The sequence below is a fragment of the Gigantopelta aegis genome, chromosome 14, assembly GCF_016097555.1.
Source record: "Gigantopelta aegis isolate Gae_Host chromosome 14, Gae_host_genome, whole genome shotgun sequence".
Classification (NCBI taxonomy): Eukaryota; Metazoa; Mollusca; class Gastropoda; order Neomphalida; family Peltospiridae; genus Gigantopelta; species Gigantopelta aegis.
The window spans coordinates 41,533,130-41,557,316 of record NC_054712.1 but is presented as its reverse complement, the minus strand read 5'-3'; the positions used below and the strand labels follow the sequence as shown (position 1 = coordinate 41,557,316).

The following is a 24,187-nucleotide window of genomic DNA, read 5'->3' as shown; positions in this document are numbered from 1 at the left end:
CCACTCTATGTCTGTCAAAATGACCATGTTTGACATCCAGTACCCGATGATGAATAAAATCAATGTGTTCTAGTGGTGTCGTTAAACAAAACAAACTTTTTCTGTTTTAGACTGATGATGGCAGCTGCTTTCCTCTTCCATTTCTCTCGTTAAAGTATAACAACAAAATAATAGCGTTTTCCCATTGTAGCTAGTGTCCAACGACTGGTACATCAAATGCTGTGCTATGTATTTTGTCAATAGGAAAGTGTATAAAAGATCCCTTGCTGCTTTCTTGGTAGACTATGTGGTGATGACAGTTGGTTTCCTCTTCACTTCTCTCGGCCAAGTGTCAACTTAACCATTATGTAAAACAACAAAATAATAGCACATGGCAATGCTTGTCGATTACAGTAGCCCCACTCCCATGGCTAGTGATATTAAATGTTGGGCTAGTAAATAACTACTATTGCCATACCCGATGGCTAGTGAAAAAGTTGTCAAATGCTGCATTTTGTAAATATGAATATCCTGCCCCCAATCTTAGTGTTTTTAATCACTTTATCCCTCTTTAGGTAACACATCTGATTATTACTATTAGTAAAACTGTATAAAGTAAAGTAGGGCTAGTGAATTTTGTAAAAATTCTAGAAGCCCCGACATGGTCATCCACAGGGTAGGGACAAGGAGGATACTTTTCACCACAGACGTCCATGAAATAGATGGAAATGTTTTAACGATGCACTCAACACATTTTATTTACGGTTATATGGCGTCAGACATATGGTCAAGGACCACACAGTTATTGAGAGAAAACCCTCTATCGCCACTTCATGGGCTACTCTTTTCGATTAGCAGCAAGGGATCTTTTATATGCACCATCCCATAGACAGGATAGCACATACCACGACCTTTGATGTACCAGTCGTGGTGCACTGGCTGGAGCGAGAAATAGCGCAATGGGTCCACTGACTGGGTCCATGAAATGGATGTAGAACAAAATTAAATATAAAACAAATATCCCCTTCCTTTTCAAAGATACGATCAGTGACAGAAACAGAAATATTGATAACAAACATAGTAATAACAAACACTAAAGATGCAAGCAATAAATTTATTTTTCTATGTAACAAAGAAACATATCAAAATCTGTGTTTCTTCAATGATTTTTATTTGTTAACAAATATTTAATGTCGTCTTCTCGTCGACAGAACAAACAATGGCTCCACTGTGTGTGAGAAACGAGTGGCGAGAAGCCCCAGACATCTGCCGCTCAACTCGCAAAATGATAAATGACTGTACACCAATCAATTCAAACAAAAATACTTTATAAATCGTTCTTAATTACAGTTGATTTATACAAATCGCAAATGTACATACACACAAAAATAGCTTTGTTAACACAGGGATATCACACTAAACACTGTAGTCGATTGACAAAAAAGAATGAAGAAAAAACATTTGTATAAATCATTTTGGAAAACAAAACAAAACCCGTCAAAGAAATTATTAGTTTCACAATCGTCTCATCCCATCCAAGCTATGCCAAGGGAAAGAATATTACAATTTGATGTTACAACATAGAAATAAAAAATAAATATATCGCAGTTGACAATCTTACCGAATGCACCATTAAAGATTTGATATAAATGTGACGTCAGTCATTTTCAATAACAAGGGATGCAACCATTGACCAATTCCATTTCAACAAGGTCTTCCAATACGAATTGAAGAACATGAATTACTTCAAAACGGAAGTCCTAGGTCATGAAAACACATACAAATTCATCAAGTGGTATTTTGCTATATTTTTCATATTTTATTAGATTAAGATAAAAAGTGTTTGTTTGACAGAGGCAAACAAATTTTACTTGATAGTTTTAGAAAACTGAATTGTGTATAACAAAAATGCTACCTTAAAATGTGTTCCTTTAGTTAACAACAGCTGTAAAACTTCAAACTACAAGACTGGTATGTAAAATTCAACATTCAATCTAGGTTAGACGCTCTTGTTAGTGAATTAAAAGTAAAGCAATAGAAGAACACAACCACATTGTGTACTTTGAATTATCCTTTTTTAAATAATTATTTACTAAAAGGTTCTTAACTAAGTTCATTTGGACACACATAATTTGTCATATGAATCAAATAACGAGATGCTCACAATCCACCTACTGATAAATATTCCAGAAAACAATAACCCCACACCCCCTTCACTCATCGTTTCTGTTGTGGAACCAGAAACCCATGTAAACTTTGTCTTTCAAATAACTATCTTCAAGATGTTAGCCATGGTTCAGTTTACCAATTTGAACAAACTTTTATTAACTACTAAATTTAAACTGTCATAATATATTTTAATACATGTGTATGTAAGGATTAAAAAAAAAACAATTTGCCTCAAGATAATCATGTCTGCACGGCCTGTGCTTATAAAGTTTGACAAGTCCAGACTCGAGACTTTAGCCAAGTTTGCCAAACTTAACTACCTGATAGGGGCAAGACATCGCACAACCGTTCAATGGCATTGCACTCATTTGACTACTGTAAACCCAAATTGCTCGTTTCCAAAAGATTAATACTATCTATAGCAACAATGTGGTTATGAGCTTCAAAAAACATATCCTTTATGGATCAACATTAGTGCGGAAATAACTCCAAAGTTAGAATTGTTTTAACCAGTGCAGTAACATCAAGTGAAAGTGTCTTAAGAGTGCATGACTATCTCACAATGCACGTGATGGCCATCGTCTATCTCGGCCAAACACTAAAACAATCCTAGCACAGCGTCCGTCATGATAAATGCACAATGATATTGCTTTGAGTCCGCCCTGTGCACCAAGTGACACAATCGTGATGAGAAATTTCACACAGCACCCAATGATGAATCATCCACCAACTAAATACTGTAGGATCACACGCACACACATTCATTGAGCTTCCCTTCACAACACAGTTTGAGATGAGTCACAATCCTATCATGGTGAAAGCATCAGTGTTCGTAATTAGTGAATGGGCCCACACTTTAACAGTACACAATACTAATTTATAAGCTTCAATCTTTCAAATTGTGCTAAATATGGCTTCTTCTTTTTTTTCAAACATGTTTTTTCTCATTACCTTTTTTTGGGGTATCATTTTATACGAAGTAAAATTAATTTACTATGTTTTATGAATAAATGTAACAGTTAAAGTAAAACGAAAAATGAATTGATTCATTGTACCAACATTTTTAACTGGCAAAAATGTATTTAAACTATATTTTAAAGCAGGTTTTTTTTTTAATTATAAAAGTCTGTATTTGAGTAACATTGATAACACTTTAAACACTACCACCGATACCTAGGCTATAATGGTTGATTTGCAGCAAGACATCCTACCAACAGTGGGTCCCTACTCTGGGCACCATCGGTTCACAACCACCAATTACAACAATACAATGCAGTGCCTTTTTTGATCCTTTCATTTTTGATTTTTTAACCAAGCTAGAGCTACACAATTTATTAAAATTTTAAACTACTGTTAATTCAGAAATAGTTTTACTTCTTCGTGAGAATAAATACTAACTACAAATTCAAACACTACCTGTGAGAGACTAGTTTTGTTTGCATGTTATAGAGCCACTGGGAGAATTCTGAAGAGAGGTGGAATCAGTGATATGACCGTCTTGAACAGTACAAAAGGCACAGGAAACAATTTTTTTAATTTACACAAACTCTTTGTGTGCAATGAAGGATAATTTACTTAATTTTAAAATTATTTCAGGGTTTTTTTTAATAGTGGGAGGTTGTTTGAAATGATTCCCTCACCCCTCCACCAACCTAGCACACCACACCTCTCCCAGCCCCAGCAGCTCTGTAACAATATAACTATATTCTTTTTAAATATTAACCAAACATAAATGCTCCTCTTTTTAAAATATGCTCATTTTGACAAACAAAATCCATTGCAATCCTGTTTCAGTTTAATCCTAACAATATGAAACCGGTAGTAATCAACTTCCCATTTTTGACAAACATTAAATAGTCAAAAAAATACCTTCACAGTAGTAAACGACATCTGAACACGGAAATCAGCTCAGAGTTAGTATTCAGCTCACGGTTTATGAAAAGTACAACAAAATTAGAACAAATGTCAACCTCATTTCAAATTAAATGCTCATGAAAATTTACCTCTTTCATGATAGTGATCTAGTAACAACCCTATGAGAAGGTCGATGTTCACAAACAGTGCCCGTCTCACAACATATACAAATACATAGCTCATAGTATTCTTTGGGCCGACGGAGATTTAAATACTGGAAGGACAGTCAATCTCTGTTAGAACATGATTAGTTCCGTTACAATACACCACAAATGTCAACGAAATCCATCCTAGACATTTTGTAACCACTTTTTTTATGAGCATCTTTACAAAAGCAGTTGTCCATTAGAAAATAAACCTGTGTGTGTCGATATTTAAGGACACCAGTGTGATATGAGAAAATCAATGTTGTGTGTGTCGATATTTAAAGACACCCGTGTGATAAAGAAAATGATTTTTCTGCTCCATCTAGGTGGACACATGCACATATGGTATGCCTCTTCAACCATCTGTCTATGACACTAATTTCCAATGTGGAATTCTGTGTGTTTATTCACGGTCTAGTGAACCTCAGTTCTGCTGGTTTATTCACAGTCTAATGAACTTCAGCAGTGTCTCCTTCTCTAGAATTAGTTGTTGTCGTCTTCGGCTGCATGCATGAACGAGCAACAGACTCGAACAATCTGAAAAAAAAAAAAAAATCAAAACAAAATCAATAAATTAGTTTTTGAAAATAACCAGCCATTCATAATCACTGCTTAAAGTAAGTAAAGTAAAATACATTATCATTAGAATAGTAGATCAGTATGCAATATCATCATTTCGGGATCTCGGTGTAAAGACTAACTTCTCGATTTTGAAAACCCAATATAAAGACTAAAGTTCTCAATTTTAGGATGTCAGTGTAGAGTAACTTCTCTATTTTAGTAACACATTGTAAAGACAGAGAGACTTCTCTATTTTGGAAGTACAGTGTAAAACAAAGTTACCTGTATATTTCGGCAATGCAGAGTAAAGACAGAAACTTATGTATTTTAAACAGTGCAGTGTAAAGACTGACTGACCTTTTTTTATTTCGAAAGTGCAGTATAAATACAGACTTCCTTCTCTATTTCGGGAGTGCAGTACAAAGACAGACTTCCTTCTTTATTTCGGGAGTGCAGTGCAAAGACAGAATTACTTCTCTATTTCGGAACTGCAGTATAAAGATACTTACTTTTCTATTTCGGGAGTGCAGTATAAAGACAGACTTAATTCTCTATTTTGGGAGCACAGTATAAAGACATACTTACTTCTCTATTTCGGGAGTGCAGTATAAAGACACTTATTTCTATTTCGGGAGCGCAGTATAAAGACAGACTTAATTCTCTATTTTGGGAGCACAGTATAAAGACAGATTTAATTCTCTATTTTGGGAGCACAGTATAAAAACAGACTTACTTCTCTATTTCGGGAGCGCAGTGCACGAACTCGTGGTTCCAGAACTTGAACGACGGGTTCTTGATGAGCTCTATGAACGTGATGAGAAGACCCCACGGGTGTGGTCGGTTCACTATCAGCCTCTCCAACAACACCCTGAAATAGTCAACATTTTATCAGTCTCTATCCACAATCATGCCCTAGTTAACAAGCACATCATATTTATTCCATGTCCTAATTAAAACTCTCACTTAGTGATCTGTACATTATATTTATTCAATGTCCTAACTAAAACTCTCACCTAGTGATCTGTACATTATTTATTCAATGTCCCAACTAAAACTCTCACCTAGTGATCTGTAAGTTATTTATTCAATGTCCCACTGAAACTCTCACCTAGTGATCTGTATGTGTTATTCAATGTCCCAACTAAACCTCTCACCAAATGATCTGTACATTATTTATTCAATGTACCAACTAAAACTCTCACCTAGTGATCTGTACGTGTCATTCAATGTCCCAACTAAAACTCTCACCTAGTGATCTGTACATTATATTTATTAAATGTCCCAACTAAAACTCTCACCAAATGATCTGTACATTATTTATTCAATGTACCAACTAAAACTCTCACCTAGTGATCTGTACGTGTCATTCAATGTCCCAACTAAAACTCTCACCTAGTGATCTGTACATTATATTTATTAAATGTCCCAACTAAAACTCTCACCTAGTGATCTGCACATTATTTATTCAATGTCCCAACTAAAACTCTCACCTAGTGATCTGCTCCTGAACAGCCTCGTTGTTCGCCTGGGCAAACAGACACAGCAGGGTGCAGCTGAAGTAGTGGGTGTGGCTGTTGGGGTAGCGCAGCTGGTTGGCCACGGCCGTCAGGAACAAGTAGCGGCCTGAATCACAAATATATCACACACAATTAACACACGGTATTCTGCATCACAAATATACTACTCAAAAGAATTTAAGGGTCAGACGATATTTTCGACATTATTTTCTGAATGTCAATTATATTAGCTAGACCATAATGTCATGCATGGTATTGTTCCATTTTGACGAAAGTGGGTCTAAGCAACCCATAAATGAATTAAAATCCACTGTCATTGACACTGTCGACTAGTTCTAATGGCGAAAACATGCTTACATTTGCACGTAAATTAGGGCGAAAGCGAAAGGTCTGCTAAGTGCCCATAACTTGCTTTTTCACAAAGCGCTTCATTTGCACGCTTTGCACGTGTATTCCATGTTCCCAATGCTGAATTTCCGTATAATTGGAGCTTGCGTTCGTGTACGGTGCACACTCCAAATTCGACAATGGTACGACTTCAACTGACTATCGAAGATCGAGGAAGGGCTATTGCTTGGCTTCAGGATGGCAATACGCAAAGAAATGTTGCTCTGAGACTTGGTGTCAGTCAGAGTGTCGTTGGTCGACTGTGGCAACGGTACCAAGCAACGAATTCTGTTCGAAATCATCCACGTTCGGGAAGACCCCGAAGCACTACAAATAGAGAGGACCGCTACATCACCAATATGGCTCTACGTCTACGCACAACCACTGCACGCCGATTACGTGACAATCTGCGGACTGCGACTGGAACTCGAGTGTCTGATCAAACCATACGCAATCGTCTGAGAGCCAATAATCAACGCTGCCGTCGCTAGGCTGTTCGACCACCACTCCTACCACGTCACAGAACGGCCAGACGTCACTAGTGCACGCTTCATCTGCGGTGGCAACGTGTTCAGTGGGGTCAAGTGATGTTCTCTGATGAGTCCAGGTTTAGTCTCCAGTTCAACGACGGTCGGGTTCGTGTCTACAGACGTCCTGGGGAGCGCTTCGCTGACGTTAACGTTAGACAACGTCACCGGTTCGGTGGTGGCAGTGTCATGGTGTGGGGCGGCATCTCTATCCACCACAGGACCCCCCTCTATGTGGTGGATGGCAATCTGAATGGAATCCACTACCTGAATGAGATTATCTGGCCGTTGGTTCTCCCAGGCCTTCAGCAGATTGGCGGCGGGGCAGTTCTGCAGGATGACAATGCCAGACCCCACTGCGCCAGGGTAGTAACGGACTTTCTCAGACAACAAGGTATCGCCAGGATGGATTGGCCAGCATATTCGCCTGACTTGGCCCCAATAAAGCACGCCTGGGACGAATTAGGCAGGAGAGTTCGGGATAACCATGCTCCTCAGGCCAACCTTCATGATCTGGGTCAACTTCTTATGGCAGAGTGGCAGGCCATTCCCCAAGAGTATATTCGCGCCAGGGGTGGATTCACACACTATTAAATGAATGTTCTAATGTGTAAAATCCATGTTTGACAACCTTCAACTTTGACAGCATGTCATGTGACTTTCTTGTATACAGTGACGTTTATTTGTGGTTTTTTGTAAATATGGAACAATAAAAAAAAAAATTGGTGTAGTTTACATCATCAATCTAATACACTCTGAAACTTATTTGGTTATAAATTTTTGACCCTTAAATTCTTTTGAGTAGTATATATCACACACAACACATGGTATTCTGCATCACAAATATATCACATACAATTAACACAGGATTCTGCATCACAAATATATCACACAATTAACACATGGTATTCTGCATCACAAATATATCACACAATTAACACATGGTATTCTACATCACAAATATATCACATACAATTAACACAGGATTCTGTATCACACACAATTAACACACAGTATTAGAAAACCTACTTTCTGTATCGAGATTGACAGTCAGATTCTGGAGGTGTGGAGCGGGTGTGTGTGTGTGCGTGTTAGAAAACCTACCCTCTGTGTCGAGACTGATGGTCATATTCTGCAAGGGGGTGTGTGTGTGTGTGTGTGTGTGTGTGTGTTACAAAACCTACACTGTATCAAGACTGACAGTCAGATTCTCGAGGTGTGCGTGTGCGTGTTATAAAACTTACCCTTTGTGTCAAGATTGACTGTCAGATCAGGTGTGTGTGTGTGTTATAAAACCTACCCTGTATCAAGACGGACGGTCAGGTTCTGGAGGTGTATGTGTGTTATAAAACCTACCCTCTATGTCAAGATCGATGGTCAGGTTCTCGAGGTGTGTGTGTGTGTGTGTGTGTGTGTGTGTGTGTGTGTTAGAAAACCTAGTCTGTGTGTGTATATGTGCGTTATAAAACGTACACTCAGTGTCGAGATTGACGGTCAGGTTCTGGAGGGGTGTGTGTGTGTGTGTGTGTGTGTTATAAAGCCTACCCTCCGTGTCGAGATTGACGGTCAGGTTCTGGAGGTGTGTTTGTGTGTATGTGTGTGTGTGCGTTATAAAACCTACCCTCCGTGTCGAGATTGACCTTCAGGTTCTGGAGGCTTATGTGTGTGTGTGTGTGTGCTATAACACCTACCCTCCGTGTCGAGATTGACGGTCAGGTTCTGGAGGCTTATATGTGTGTGTTATAAAACCTACCCTCCGTGTCGAGATTGACGGTCAGGTTCTGGAGGTGTGAATGTGTGTATGTGTGTGTGTGTGCTATAACACCTACCCTCCGTGTCGAGATTGACGGTCAGGTTCTGGAGGTGTTAATGTGTGTATGTGTGTGTGTGTGTGCTATAACACCTACCCTCCGTGTCGAGATTGACGGTCAGGTTCTGGAGGTGTGAATGTGTGTATGTGTGTGTGTGTGCTATAACACCTACCCTCCGTGTCGAGATTGACAGTCAGGTTCTGGAAGATGTCCATGTGAGTGGAGGGTGTGATGGTCCCGATGCCCGGTGTCTGGCCCTTCGAGTGGATGAACTGGATGGCCTGCGTACCCACGTACAGCACGAGCGCGTTCATCAGCGGGATGTTGTAGTGGCAGCCCGGCTCATTCAGCTGGCAACAACAAACACAGTAAACTATTTAATAAACATTACGGTTATATTAAAATAAAGCATTAGGGCTTTATATTTCAGTATTTAAGTCATTAAAATAAACATGGCTCACACAGAACAAATTTTGGTTTAGCCAATTTTCAGATACGTAGAGTATTTCCTTGAAAATTATCAAAATGTAGTTAATTAAATAAGTATTTTATTAGCCAAAAATTAAATAATGTACCCAATTTGTATACAAATCAGCCAATGGCTAATTTGGCAATATACACAGTGAGCACTGATAAATAACTTAAGTTCAAAATCACAATTAAAAAAATACATCTGCAAGTTTATTTATCGGACATCAATTTTATTTGTTTGCCCAGTATTTTAATTTCCATATTGTTCAAGCTGATCCTCACATGATGAACACATCATCATCTTAATTAGTTCATCAAAATAAGTACAAAAAAAGGTTTTAAACTTTGTTTTGTTAAACACCACTAGAGGCCAATTGACCAGCATAATTCAAGAAAATATTTAAACCAGTCTCTTACATGCTTCTCCATTTCTCTACTTCAAGTCACAATCTATTCTTAAATTGTGTTATTTCCACTTACACTCCTACCAGACAATGTTATAACCATGTTGTGTCTACTTTGTTTTAATGAATTAATGAATGAATGTTTAACGACACGCCAGCAGGATAGTATACTGTGTTTTAAAAACACTGACTGAAGTACATGTTTACTAGGGGTGACTATTGCTGTTAGTTTTACTATTGCAATAGTATTGCGATAGTTAAAGTACTATTGTGATAGTATTGCAATAGTAATAGTACTATTGCAATAGTATTGTGAATTCTTAAATCGCTTGATAACAAGAATATGAATAGTATTTCTCAAAACTATTTATCATAGGTGGACCAGTTTCGGTGATCATAAGAATTCGGTTCTAAAGCATATCAATATTTATACACAAACAGAGCACTGACTATCGCAGTATATCGATAGTTTGCTGTATTGTTACACCACTAAAATTTACCTGTAAGCTGCTTCTTAACTCTGGCAGGAAGTTTATGGGAGACCTTGACTTGAGATACGAATCCAAATCCTGAAATGGAAAACACAACATCAACACACCTGTCATCAACTAAACATCCACACAGACACAGTGCTCAAACTATTACTGTTTCTTATCAAAAGCAATTTTTACTGTTTTTTGCTGAAGGAAAAATATTTAGCTTGGCTACAGCAATTTCAAACAAATCACTTTTGTTACAAATAAACATAAATGAGTGATTATTTTTCCCTGTGTAATCATATTTCTTCAAGTTGTAAGAACAAATCCCTTCCATGTTATATACAGATACCTGCCCACCCATATCCCACAACCCCCATCTTTAAATTATTGCACACCCCCACCCCACTATATAATCTTACCTTCTTGAAAGATGCAGGCTGAATCATGTTGACGAAGTTGGTCAGTATTCTAGGGGGGTGCGTGATGTCGGGCAGACTGTCCACCTTGAGGTTGGGGGTGAACGGGTCGGGGAGGCGCATGTTGCGAGGAAACGCACTCAGAATCAGGTTTCTCATCTGGATACAGTTGGGCGGAATGACGTCGCAGAATGCGTAATGGTAGTCACAGAGGAATTCTGGGAAGTCATGTAGCAGAACGAGCAGCACTCTTAGAGTCCCCTGGAATGAAAACATTAAACTACACTATCCTGACACATGAATGTTCAAACTAAACTTTTCGCAACTCCAAATAAGAAAGTATGTAAAAAGCCCAATGTATGTTAAGAAAGAAAAAAATGGAACAATTTGGTGACAGTTAAGCATTTCATTTTCATTTGAAAATCTCCTGTTACTTATGACAAATTATGCTTCAATTAAATCCAGCGTCCAATTTAACATTTGAAAATCACAACTGTTTTTTTAATTATTATTTAAGCGCACTTAACAATTGCTAAACTATTTGGTGTTAGTATATTTTTTTAAATAAATGTATATGACTTCAAGAATATTATAATTCTTTAATTTGAGAATAACTTCTCCAAAGGATCTACAAGAATAAATATTTCACATATAAAGTAACAAAGTTACATAGCTGATTATCGGCAAGTAACACACCTTATAAAGGAGCTGGGTAACTGAGTAACTCACCTTATAAAGGAGCTGAGTAACTGAGTAACCCACCTTATAAGGAGCTGGGTAACTGAGTAGCTCACCTTATAAAGGAGCTGGGTAACTGAGTAACTCACCTTATAAAGGAGCTGGGTAACTGAGTAACTCACCTTATAAAGGAGCTGGGTAACTGAGTAACTCACCTTATAAAGGAGCTGGGTAACTGAGTAACTCACCTTATAAAGGAGCTGGATAACTGAGTAACTCACCTTATAAAGGAGCTGGGTTGGCTTGGACAGTTCTGCGTTCCTCAGAAATGGAGACAGAAACTTGAACAAGTGAATTAGCAGCTGGGCGTACATACCCCAGCCCTGAAACAAATACACACAGATGTAACAAAATACTAAAATACCCCAGCCCTGAAACAAATACACACAAATGTAATAAAATACTAAGATACCCCACCCTGAAACAAATACACACAAATGTAACAAAATACTAAGATACCCCAGACCTGAAACAAATACATACATATAAAAAATAAGTCTCATCTGTCGAAATTTTATTTAAAAAAAAATCCTGAACAAATTTTTTTTTAAATATTTCTGTCAGGCTGCACCCAAATACATGACTTAAATTTTTACAGTACACTATAGGAATACTTGTATTTACTTAAATAAACATTCATTCAAATTATTTATGAGAAGTAACACTTTGACAAAGTGTTGTGACACATGCACTGAAAAACCAACTAAAAGGCAAAAACAGTTTGTGTTGTTTAACGACACCACTAGAGCACATTGATTTATTAAGAAGTTTGTTTTTGTTTAACGACACCACTAGAGCACAATAATCAATCATTGGCTATTGGATGTCAAATATTTGGTCATTTTGACATTTAGTCAGAGTGGAAACCCGCTACATTTTTCCATTGGTAGCAAGGGATCTTTTATATGCACCATCCCACAGACATGACAGCACATATCATGGCCGTTGATGTACTATTCGTGGTGCACTGGCTGGAACGAAAATAGGCCCATGGGCCCATTTATGGGGCTTGAAAAGGCAAAGGCAACAGAGATGTGAACAAATGTAACTAAAGTTGGTAAGTAAAGTAGAATAGTAAGCAAACGTTTTCCTCAAATTCTTTACAAGAGACGTGGAGAAGTATCGGCAGTTGAGATTAATAATATCCTCAGATAAATACGTTTTATTATTTACAATCTATTAGGCAATCTTTTAATGATCATGACAAAATATTTACTGTAAAGTAAAACATAAATAGTATGAATCAATACGAACCCTCTGCTGTGGAGTAAGTGCGAGAAGTCGACCAATGAAAACTCTGTGAGACACAAGCTCCAGCCATGCGTAGGCAAACCCGGGGGCTTTGGCTGGTCGCAGGATGTAGAATACATGGCTGAAAAAAAATCAAAAACTCTCATTCAATAAAAGAATATTTAAAAACTCAAATTTAATCAAGAATATTTAAAAACTCAAAAAGAAAACTTGTTCAAGATATAATGATTATATTCCTATATGTGAAGTTTCATGACAATTGGATGAGAATTTAAACTGATAGAACAGCTGTATTGTAATTTTTAAAATTTTGACACAGAAGTGACATGCAAACTTGTTCAAGAATACATGATTCAAGGAAAGAATGTTGATGTATGGTGTGGGCATTTTTAAAAATTGAAATCAATGTGGCTAGGTTATGTTGAGAGAATGGTACACTGACTGAAAATGAAAACACTGTTCCTAACAATGTCACTTTACAATATTAACTTTAAAAGAAAATCCCTTTACCAAAATGCGGTGAGCACTTGGAAGTTGATGCTCTCGAGGATGGGCTCAGGGGCGTTCAGCTCTATGAACAGCATGATGAAGATGCGGTGATACGGCAGCTGTTGGAACTCGGTGTACCGCACCTCGTGGTCCTGTAACAACACACCGGCCACGATACCCAGCACCTGTATACAAACACAACAGTCTATGAACAGCATGAAGGAAATGTTTTATTTAACGACGCACTCAACACATTTTATTTACGGTTATATGGTGTCGGACATATGGTCAAGGACCACACAGATATGAGAGAGGAAACCCGCTGTCGCCACTACATGGGCTACTCTTTTCAATTAGCAGCAAGGGATCTTTTATATGCCCCATCCCACAGACAGGATGGTACCAGTTGTTGAGCACTGGCTGGAACGATAAATAGCCCAATGGGCCCACCGACGGGAATCGATCCTAGATCGATTTCTCATCAGATGAGCGCTGTACCACTGAGCTACATCCTGCCCCCATGAACAGCATGATGACCTGTTTGTATACAACTTTATATCAGTTCATAACAACACACTGGCCACAATCCCCAGAACCTGTATACAAACAACTTAACTTAGACAAACACAATGCCATGGCAACAATCCCCAGTACCTGTACACAAACACAAATGTAGAGTTGAAAATTAGCTAACTTTATATTTAAAACAGATTAGTATCATTATTTGACCTTTAGACTTCTGGATTAATTTTTGATATAAAACATGTTAAGTGGGTACAAGTTTACAATTTTTACTCACATATATTCACTTAAATGTTTTATAAATACATTAAAAAAAAATCATATTTGAATCGGTAAGTATTATTTTTGTGGGTATTTCTCATTTGTATGATATTTTAGATCAGTTAATTTTGATTAAATTAGGGAACACATTGAAAAAGTAGCGTTTACTTATGGGCATTTGTGGCCAGCTGTCCAGTATTTATGTCCCTTATTGCCAATAACAGTGGTTTTCTGACCATAATTTTTTTTTTTTAAACTAACTATGATTAACATCCCAATATTTGATGATTTTTGTTGTTGGTAAAATGATCAAATTTATTATCAAATTAACTGGTAAAATGATCAAATTTATTATCAAATTAACTGTCACAATCGGCTATCGATCCCTGACAATTACCGCGATGTGCCGTCATTGTTGTCAAGCAAAAATACTTGTCGAAAACAACTTTTTCAACTAAAAATTCAAAGGTATTTTTCATTGAAAAACTAAAAAATACAGGAAACTGAGTTGTCTTCTGTTTCCCCATTATACAATTGTTTCTGGTGAGTGTCGTGTGCAAAACGGTGGGAAATACAAATTGGGGAATGCACTGTATACAGTGTACAGTATGTCAATTGGCGTGACATCGGGAGATATATCTCACCTGCAGTAGTCAGAAGGTTAAGAGACATTAGTTGTATACTTTGTTTAGAAGGTTAACTTAAGTGTAATACAGACTAATATCATTATTTAACAAGCTGAGAGTACTGCTAGAGTAATAAATGTTCCCTACCGGGCTCAACAAATTTTCATCTCTCTTAAATTCAAAAGCCACAACTGTGAAAATTGGGTAAATCATCATGTAAGTTAAACTTGATCTATTACAGTACATGATAAAGCTACACATAACATTTCAGCTCAACTCAAGGCATTGTTAAAAAAAAAAAAACATCTGGAAAACTATGTGGGACAGATGGACGGACAGACAGACAGACAAAGATGAAACCTATAGAACCCTCTGGTTGGACCGGTAGGGGTCTAATAAAGAGAAGTTGTTGTCACCTTGTTGAGGAGGTTGATCTTGGTGACGGTGTTGGCAGTGTCCCCGGAGTGTTTGACGAGCAGCGCGATGAGTCGCACGAAGGCGTCAAGCGTGTGGAAACACTTGGCGCGGATCAGCGTCGGGCTGTGGGTCTGCTCACCCAGCGCTCGGTAACACAGGTCCACGCACATCTCCGTACACAGGCGGAAGAAACGGGTTATCAGGTCGTCCGTCTTCAGAATTCCCTGCGAGTGCATCTGTAAGGGAAAGACAAAAATATAAAAACTTGAAGGAAAGGAATGTTTTGTTGGATGACACACAGGACAATATTTATAAAAGTTTACAAAAAAAAGTTTGTTTTAACGACACCATTAGGGCACATTGATTAATTAATCATCAGCTATTGGATGTCAAACATTTGGTAATTATGACACGTACTCGTTGGAGGAAACTCGCTACATGTTTCCTAATGCAACAAGGGATCTTTTATGTTCAACATCCCACAGACAGGGTAGTACATACCACAGCCTTTAATATGCCAGTTGTGGTGCTCTGGCTGGAATGAGAAATAGCCCAATGGGTCCACCGATGAGGATCGATCACTAACCGACGACACATCAAACAAGCGCTTCACCACTGGGTTATGTCCAACCCATCAACAATATTTATAAGGCTATTACATATAATCATGCCAGGTGTGATTACCCCCCCCCACCCCCCACCCCCAACTACAACCAATTAAAGCTTTATGACTGTCGGTGGCATAACATGGCAGCCAAGAGAATTTTAAAATGACATAATTTAGAATAGTCCTACACCAACAGTAAAAGGATTCTATTTTGATTTTGCATAAAGTGATGTACAGGCACACAGGTTTTGTGATAATTATGGTGCTGTTTATTTAAATACATGATACGTTTAGTCCTAAAACAGTATCACAGTGAAGTTTATCAGCAGCCAACTTGACTCCAAAATAGGGGGTAATTTTACAACGCATGTGAATACATCATCAATGTGAATACATCATCAAATTTATATTTATCTGCAACCCATGCAATTAAGAAAATGTCCACATCAAATAATAAGTGTCCTCTGCATTTTTCACCGCAATTTTTCCGTCAACATGATTGAAACTCTGGATTGTATATAAATTTGAATAATTAGTATGTTATTTGTGTTGCTTGCCAATATGCTGTAAGATTTATTTATACTAGTGGCAGTATTCATTGATTAAAAGTGATACAACAATTAACACGTGAATTACACGTGCACGTTCAAAACCAATGGGGTTGCATGGGGATGACAATTTATCATATACAGCATAGTCAGTCTGCAGTGAAGTGCCAGTTCAATCTTATATATTTTAATTATATTATTATATATATATATCAGAATATATTTAATGCGATGTAGAATTAAAATAGGTTTCTTTAATAACAGCACAATTTCTGTTACGAAATCTGTCACCAAGACCAAATGCCCCCCTTTTTAAGCCCAAGTAAACCAGTAAAGTTTGTTTTGTTTTTTTGGATTAGGCTACTCAACACCAGAAAGAAAGTATTGCCAACATAAAGGACGGAGAAATTTTTATTAAACTATCGGAACGATCTCTCTCTATATATGTATATCTACAAATATCTCATCATCAGGCTGGCCATAACACTTCAAATTGACTTGTACAAGTGTATGTTAAACATTTTATTCAAAATAAAACACCCGTAATTAATGCACCATAGCCACGGTTCAACGATGTGTAAGCTGTCACACTCCCTGCATGCCAGTGGTCCAGTGTTCAAGTTAAAAAGATCAGTTATATACAAGTATTATGAGAGTACTGCTAAAGGTAGTACTATACCAAATAACTTCCGGCTGGGTCAAAGCTCGAGGTGCACCCAACTTTTGATAGAGAAGTGAACACCACAAGTCCTGTGATTGGTTATAAATGTGAGTGTGTTGGTTGTAAAAAATAATAGTTTCATCTGGGTAAAATAAATGTGCAATTTTATTTCATCTAGTACCAATGTGTCAAGTAGCCTTGTGCTTGAAACATGTATGGGGTACCTGTAAAAAAAAGTACTCGAATTTTGTGCGAAACTAGGGTAGTCATAGATGCTACCCGTTATCTCAGAAACGAGCAGCTTGACCCCCATTTTTTTCTGATTCACTTTAAGTGTAAGGGGTGGTAGTATTTATATCCGTGGCGTTTATGTCGGTTGATACGTTGCAGGTAGGAGTTTTAGCCGCATATGTTACTATTGTCGTCTATGGGATTTGATTTGGTAGTATACGCCCTAAAATAATACATGTCCCCTGCCACACCCCTTAATTCATTTTAACTTATTTTTGTGCTTATATCCAATTACAGTTCAAGCACATTGTCCTGGGCACACACCTATATGGGCGGTCTGTCCAGGACATAGGGTTAGTTTTGAGTTGGTTAATGAAAGAGAAGAGGATGTAGTGGCCTTACACCTACCCACTGAGCCCTTAAGAACTTGCTCTGGATTGGAGCCGGTACCGGGCTGCGAACCCTGTGTCTATTGAGGCTGGTTAGACCCCTTAAATTATCAGGACTACATTCAAGGCCCATAACTCTGTCAAAAATGGATAAATTTCATTTCTCTTATGGCCCTTGAATAAATTCACATGAAAGTCAAATATTGTTGTTAACTGTATATAAAGCTATAAACATTGAGATAAATATCGTTAAGTTTTTCTAATTGTTATCTTTTTTAGAAATTAAGTTGTTGAAAATTACATCAGTATTATTCTCAATCAATGTGTCTTGCTGACCATAACTTGTTTTGGAGATGCACTACGATTCATATTCCAATATTTTGTGATATTCGTTGCCGTCGTTGTTGGCAAAAAGGGCAAAGTTATTATCATATTGAATCACAATCAGCTGTCACTTCCTCCAGATGACCGATATGTCACGGCTGTGAAGCAAAACTAATTGCCAGAAACCACTTTTTAAACTCAAAATTCCAACATATTTTTAACCAAAACTACCCTGAAAAAGTAGATCAGCCAGTTTTCATTAAAACTATTTTGGTTCTTATTACCTGCCAGTGCAGTGTAATAAATGGTGACAAATATGAATGAGTGAATGCGCTACATGTGGTATACAGTGTGTCGACCTGCATGTTGTTGGGCAAGATATCTCGCCAGCAGTATTCTAAAGTTTAAGAACTTACCTGCTGTACAGTGTGTCCACTTGTGTGACGTCTGGCGATATATCTCACCAGCAGTATCTTAGAGGCTAACAACTTACCTGCTGTATACAGAGTGTCAACTTGTGTAACGTCTGGCGATATATCTCACCAGCAGTATCCTAGAGTTTAAGAACTTACCTGCTGTATACAGAGTGTCAACTTGTGTGACATCTAGCAATATATCTCACCAGCAGTATCCTAGAATTTAAGAACTTACCTGCTGTATACAGTGTGTTGACTTGTGTGATGTCTGGCGAGATATCTCGCCAGCAGTATCCTAGAGTTTAAGAACTTACCTGTTGTATACAGTGTGTCGACTTGTGTGACATCTGGCGAGATCTCTCAATCGCCTGCTGTATACAGCGTGTTAACTTGTGTGACGTCTAGCGATATATCTCACCACCAGTATCCTAGAGGCTAAGAACTTACCTGTTGAACGAAGGCGGAGAAAGCTTTAGTGCTGTCCCGCCCGGCGGCGGGGGAGTGGTACATGTTGACCCACTCTCGCAGCAGGTACTCTGTCTTCTCGTTAAGACCTGGCGGGTCATCAAACTCGCGCGCCTGCGATATCCCAGACTGCATCATCGACGTGGGACCCCCGGGGGTTCGATCCAACAAACCTCCATCACTGTTCTGACGAATCATTTCCAGCAGTGTGGAAAGACTGAAAGTCAATCTGATATTAAATAAAACTGAAAATTGATTTCATTGTATCGATCATTGTTATACATCTCATAGCATGTACAATTCAAGAATAGACACTGTATCGATCATCATTATTAACATTTCAATAGCGTGTACAATCCAATAATTGAAAAATCTTCTTACTTGAAGGAAAAGGGGACTTAAAACAAGCTGAATGACTTGAGAACAATGCTAAGTCATCCATAATTATATAGGGCGACTCATAATCCCTCTTCCATTTAAACAAAAAGGAATGCAGTTTATTTCCAGGACTTTTGTAAAGTCAATACAGCATGGCTGATAATAATTGGAAATATGATTATAAATTTTACAAGAAACTATTTTAGGTTAATAACAGACATCAAATAAAATTCATTAATATCCATGTACCTTAAACTTTAAAGATTTTAGTAGCCAGTGTTACAGAGTTTAATGAAGACAGACTAACCCCTCTGGATGTTCTCTGGACAGTGTGAATCCCCCCCCCCCCCCCCCCCCCCCCCATCAGACTACCACAAGCCATTGTTACAGAGTTTAATGAAGAGTGACACTAACCCCTCTGGATGCTGTCTGGAACGCGAGGCGACGCTACTCAGAGCTTCGATCGTATTCGACAGGTCCGCCTGAAACACAATCATACAGGTCAGTAACACACTAAAGTACATTTATTAATTTATTAATCATTTTCTATTGGATGTCAAACATTAGGCAATTCTCACATTGTCATAGAGAGGAAACACGCTACATTTTTAGCAAGGGATCTTTCATATGCACTTTCCCACACAGGACAGCACATACCAGTCGATATATCAGTCATGGTGCTCTGGTTGGGATGGAAAAATCCCAATCACACAATGGGTTCAGTGAGGTCAATGAATGAATGGATGAATGAATTAATGTAATTCATTAGTGTACAATAAAAACAGCCAGCAGCTCCCCACACTCCTTTAATGAATGAATGAATGAATGAATGAATGAATGAATGTCCAAATAACAGTTTTAATGGATAACAAATGGTGCCATGGCGTACCTCGTTGAGAATGCCGGTGTGCTTGTCGTCGATGCAGAACCTCTGTATGAGCTGTATGCAGAAGGACACGCCGATGTGGTTGAGGCCACCTTCCATCACCTGCGCGAGGTACGCATCGTACTGCTGCATGTTCACCAGCTGGTTGCGGATCAGACAGTCAATCGCGTCAAGATTGTACTTGTAGTCGTCACGACGCTGGATCAGACACCTGCAACACAAAGGTAGTTAGTGTCCAATTAGCCACATTATTAATAAACGGCAGCACCTGTCATTGATCGAGAGACTATAACTGGGATGTGGAAGTGGATAGCAAAATTTGAGATGCTAGATCGGAAAATAATGAAGGGGGCTATAGCATTAAAAAATAATCATAGTTTATAAATATATGGCTTCTGCGATGAAAGGATATTTTGATTTGTCCTTACCTGAGGAATTATAAAACTATCTGTAAAGAAAAGGTAATTTATATCAGTAAGCAGCAGCCAGTGTTTTCAACAGCTAATGACATTTCCCCCTCCATCTATTCTTCTGATGCTTACAACTATATACACCTAACTGAAACATTCTCAAACATCCTACTTTAACACATTACTGGACATGTTGCATAGACAAAAATGGTGAAGATTTTACAACAAACCTGGTGACTTCTTTGCTTGTCCACTGTGGGCCGTACGCTCTCGGGTCGTGCAAGCCTTTGAGAACCACGAGGTGACATTCGCGGAATCGCAGAAGCATTTCCTGGTCTGTGGTCGTCAACGTGGACATGGAATACTGGTCTAGCAGACCCTCGACAGCCTGGAACAAGAAACCGTTTTATTACAACATGGTCAATATTTGTCACAGTGGAGGTAGAATACTGGTCTAGCAGACCCTCGACCGCCTTGATCAGGAAATAGTTTTATTACAATGCGTCAGCAGGTATCAAAATGGAGAAGGTAGGAGATTAAGGCATGAGATTATTATCAGTTTAATAAAAGCAGAGTTGCACTGTAGTTAATTGACTAAATAATGAAACACAATATTATCTGGAAATATATACAATGAATGTATTCTGAAAATACTTTAAATGAATGAATATTTAATGACACACCTCGACTATTGGGTGTCGTACAAAGGTAAGTACATGAATATCATAAATCAACCAGCTACATAATCATCGTATTACCCTTATTATTGATATGCTGGTATCCAACTGGATTACGGCTTTGTTGTGATGTTGTAACCAGTAGTGACAGAAGCCCAAGTAATAAACGTACCTTCTGCAGGACAGCTATGGTTGTGACAATCTCGCGAGAGTTCGAACAAGCAGCAACAAAAGCCCAAGTGATAAATGAACCTTCTATAGGAGAGCTGTGACTGTGACTATCTCACAAGAATTCTAACAAGTAGTGACAGAAGCCCAAGTGATAAACGTACCTTCTGTAAGAGAGCTGTGGCTGTGACTATCTCGTGAGAGTTCTAACAAGTAGCGACAGAAGCCCAAGTGATAAACGTACCTTCTGTAAGAGAGCTGTGGCTGTGACTATCTTGTGAGAGTTCTAACAAGTAGCGACAGAATCCCAAGTGATAAACGTACCTTCTGCAGGAGAGCTATGGCTGAGACGATCTCGCGAGAGTTGCGCGCCAACAACACAGCCTCCAGTAAGCTGTGAACCTGGCCCCCCATGGGACTGGTGGTGGGGATTCCCATCATCTGCTGCAAGTGCTGCTCAATCTCGCGTGCTATCTTGTCGTATATGAGGGTGATGTCGTCCGGGGCATACGACTGGAACAGAACACAACACACTGTTACTAATATCAAGCACAAAGACTAGAAATAAACCAATGTTTGCTTAACGACATCTCAGCAACATTTTTAACTGCAGCAATTTGTTGTCTAATATTATGGTTATTTTCTCACGAGTTTAAGTTGGAAATCCTGCTCTTGTCATATAAGCCACTCCTACCGAATAGCTGCAAATGATTTTTTTTTACATGTACTTTTCTTCACAGGAAAGCACATTCCATAGCCTTAGTAGGGCAGTGGTAAAGGAAAAAAAACCCCAGTCATTAAAGGTGACTGATGATTGATCCTACAACCCACTGTCAACAGTGTTAGCACTCAACTACATCCCGCACACACTACAAAGACTGGGAACATTTACCACAGGAGTCGAGTTGTAAAATGTTTGTGTATTTAAGTACCAATTATTAAAAGAAATCTCACTACAAATGGATATAGTTTTTACTCACTGGAGTAGGTTTTGTGATGCCAGGTGGCAGCGTGCTGTCAGCGAGGGGCAGGAATCCGGGGATGTTCCTCGCAAACTCGTCATACACAGCGATCTGCTGCGATGTCACTCCTCCAACCTGAAAACATCAGACAGATTATATATATACTATATATCACAGAGACATTTCTTTTATCAGATGAGAGGACTGAACATTGTAATCCTAATGGCTTTGATATACTAACCACCATACGAAAACATAATAGACAGTTAAAAATTAAATTAGTTTTTTGTTTAACGGCACTACTAGAGCACACTGATTCTTTTTAATCATCTGCTATTAGAAGTCATTTAGAACATTTAGTAATTTTTTCAGTCTTACAGAGAAAAGTTACTACATTTTTCAATTATTAGCAAGTGATTGTTCATAAGCACCATCACAGACAGGATAGCACATACCACGGCCTTTGATATACGAGTCGTGGTACACTAGCTGGGTTGGGAAGTAAGACCACAAACGTGGATTGTTCCTTGACCGACTGTGCGTCAAGCGAGTGCTACGACCCATCCCATAATAAACATAGTATACAAATGGGAGAATTATACAGTTTAACAGACATTACAAGCCTGGTAATGTTTTGGTTAGAACTGATTTATCAAGTGCACAATTCACATTATTATCACAATAAAATCAGACACACTGATATTTTGTTATTCATTGTTCTCATACTGACGACTTTGAGGAGATCTTTAGGTTTATTTGTGTGGAGACTGAAAATTTTAGACTTAACTTGTGTGTGGATTATAAAACGTTTGGTTCAACAGTGTGTGTGTATTATAAAACATTTGGTTTAACTGTGTGTGTGGATTATAAAATGTTTGGTTTAACTGTGTGTGGATTATAAAAAGTTTGGTTTAACTGTGTGTGGATTATAAAAAGTTTGGTTTAATCGTGTGTCAGGAATGTATAACATGCCTTCAGTCTGATCTGTTCGGGCATCCTCTCTGCCTGGTAGGTCAACACAACCGGGTCGCAGTAGCGCCGACCCTCCGTACGAGCATGCTTCCTCAGGTCAAACTCCTGCAATCAGAGAATATCGTGTTTAGAGGGAATACCATAAGAAATAAATATTCACAAAGAAATAGGCTCTATATCAAGGAAGACATAATAAAGCAAGATTCATTTACCCATTAAAGAGGATAAGGAAAATCATAACAAAAACTCAATGAGATGCTTGAATCTATCTTCCAATTAAGGTTTCAAGGTTTTCAGTACCATCGTTTGCCAAAATCAAAGAGTGCCTAATTTCTTTTTCAATCATCAGATATTACCATTAGATGCATTCAAAAGTCTTAAATGTGGACAAATTATGACAATATCGAGTCATATCGATGTTTCTGCTTTGTCACTTACTACTATTACTATCAATTTTTTGTTCGTACATTTCACTCTCTTCTACTTATTGTGAACTGCATAAAATGTTTAACAGACAGGGAAGCCTGTAGTTTTAAGACATCTAACTTACTGTGGCAAGACGTTTGTCCATTTCAGGAATGGCCCTTTCCACGGCCGTTTTCTGGATAAATGCACACGCCAGCTCAGCATTATCCTGCGCCACAAGTTGGGCGGTTTCTTCAACGATTGACTTCTGGGCTGCGGTCGCTCCCTGCAACATAATCAGTGACAGAATAAGAATACAATTGAATAAATATATTTCATGTTCATTTTATTATCAAAGAATATTTACAACATATTTTACAATAAAATGAATACAAAGAAAAAAATGAAAGACATGTTTTATTTAACGACGCACTCAACACATTTTATTTACGGTTATATGGCGTCACACATATGGTTAAGGACTACACAGATATTGAGAGAGGAAACCCAACGTCGCCACTTCACTGGCTACTCTTTTCGATTAACAGCAAGGGATCTTTTATATGCACCATCCCAGACAAGATAGTACATACCACGGCCTTT

At 38.2% G+C, this 24,187-nt stretch overlaps 1 protein-coding gene across 2 annotated transcripts in view; it reads right to left on the bottom strand.

Moving 5' to 3' along the window:
- Positions 1-1,079: 1,079 nt before the first annotated feature.
- LOC121388628 (CCR4-NOT transcription complex subunit 1-like) overlaps positions 1,080-24,187 on the bottom strand; it is a 60,353-nt gene continuing 37,245 nt past the window's right edge. The window contains exons 33-50 of one of the 2 annotated variants that reach the window (XM_041520049.1): positions 23,730-23,870; positions 23,180-23,284; positions 22,226-22,342; positions 21,570-21,758; positions 20,631-20,788; positions 19,994-20,201; positions 19,519-19,586; positions 18,709-18,955; positions 15,085-15,321; positions 13,281-13,444; positions 12,774-12,891; positions 11,741-11,842; positions 10,785-11,042; positions 10,387-10,455; positions 9,184-9,361; positions 6,260-6,392; positions 5,503-5,637; positions 1,080-4,745 (exon numbers count right to left, since the gene is read on the bottom strand). In XM_041520049.1, the coding sequence (XP_041375983.1) occupies positions 4,658-4,745; positions 5,503-5,637; positions 6,260-6,392; positions 9,184-9,361; positions 10,387-10,455; positions 10,785-11,042; positions 11,741-11,842; positions 12,774-12,891; positions 13,281-13,444; positions 15,085-15,321; positions 18,709-18,955; positions 19,519-19,586; positions 19,994-20,201; positions 20,631-20,788; positions 21,570-21,758; positions 22,226-22,342; positions 23,180-23,284; positions 23,730-23,870 (2,715 nt within the window). In that variant the 3' untranslated portion in view covers positions 1,080-4,657. The remainder of the gene's footprint in view (positions 4,746-5,502; positions 5,638-6,259; positions 6,393-9,183; positions 9,362-10,386; positions 10,456-10,784; positions 11,043-11,740; positions 11,843-12,773; positions 12,892-13,280; positions 13,445-15,084; positions 15,322-18,708; positions 18,956-19,518; positions 19,587-19,993; positions 20,202-20,630; positions 20,789-21,569; positions 21,759-22,225; positions 22,343-23,179; positions 23,285-23,729; positions 23,871-24,187) is intronic. The other variant, XM_041520051.1, reaches the window with a different exon arrangement.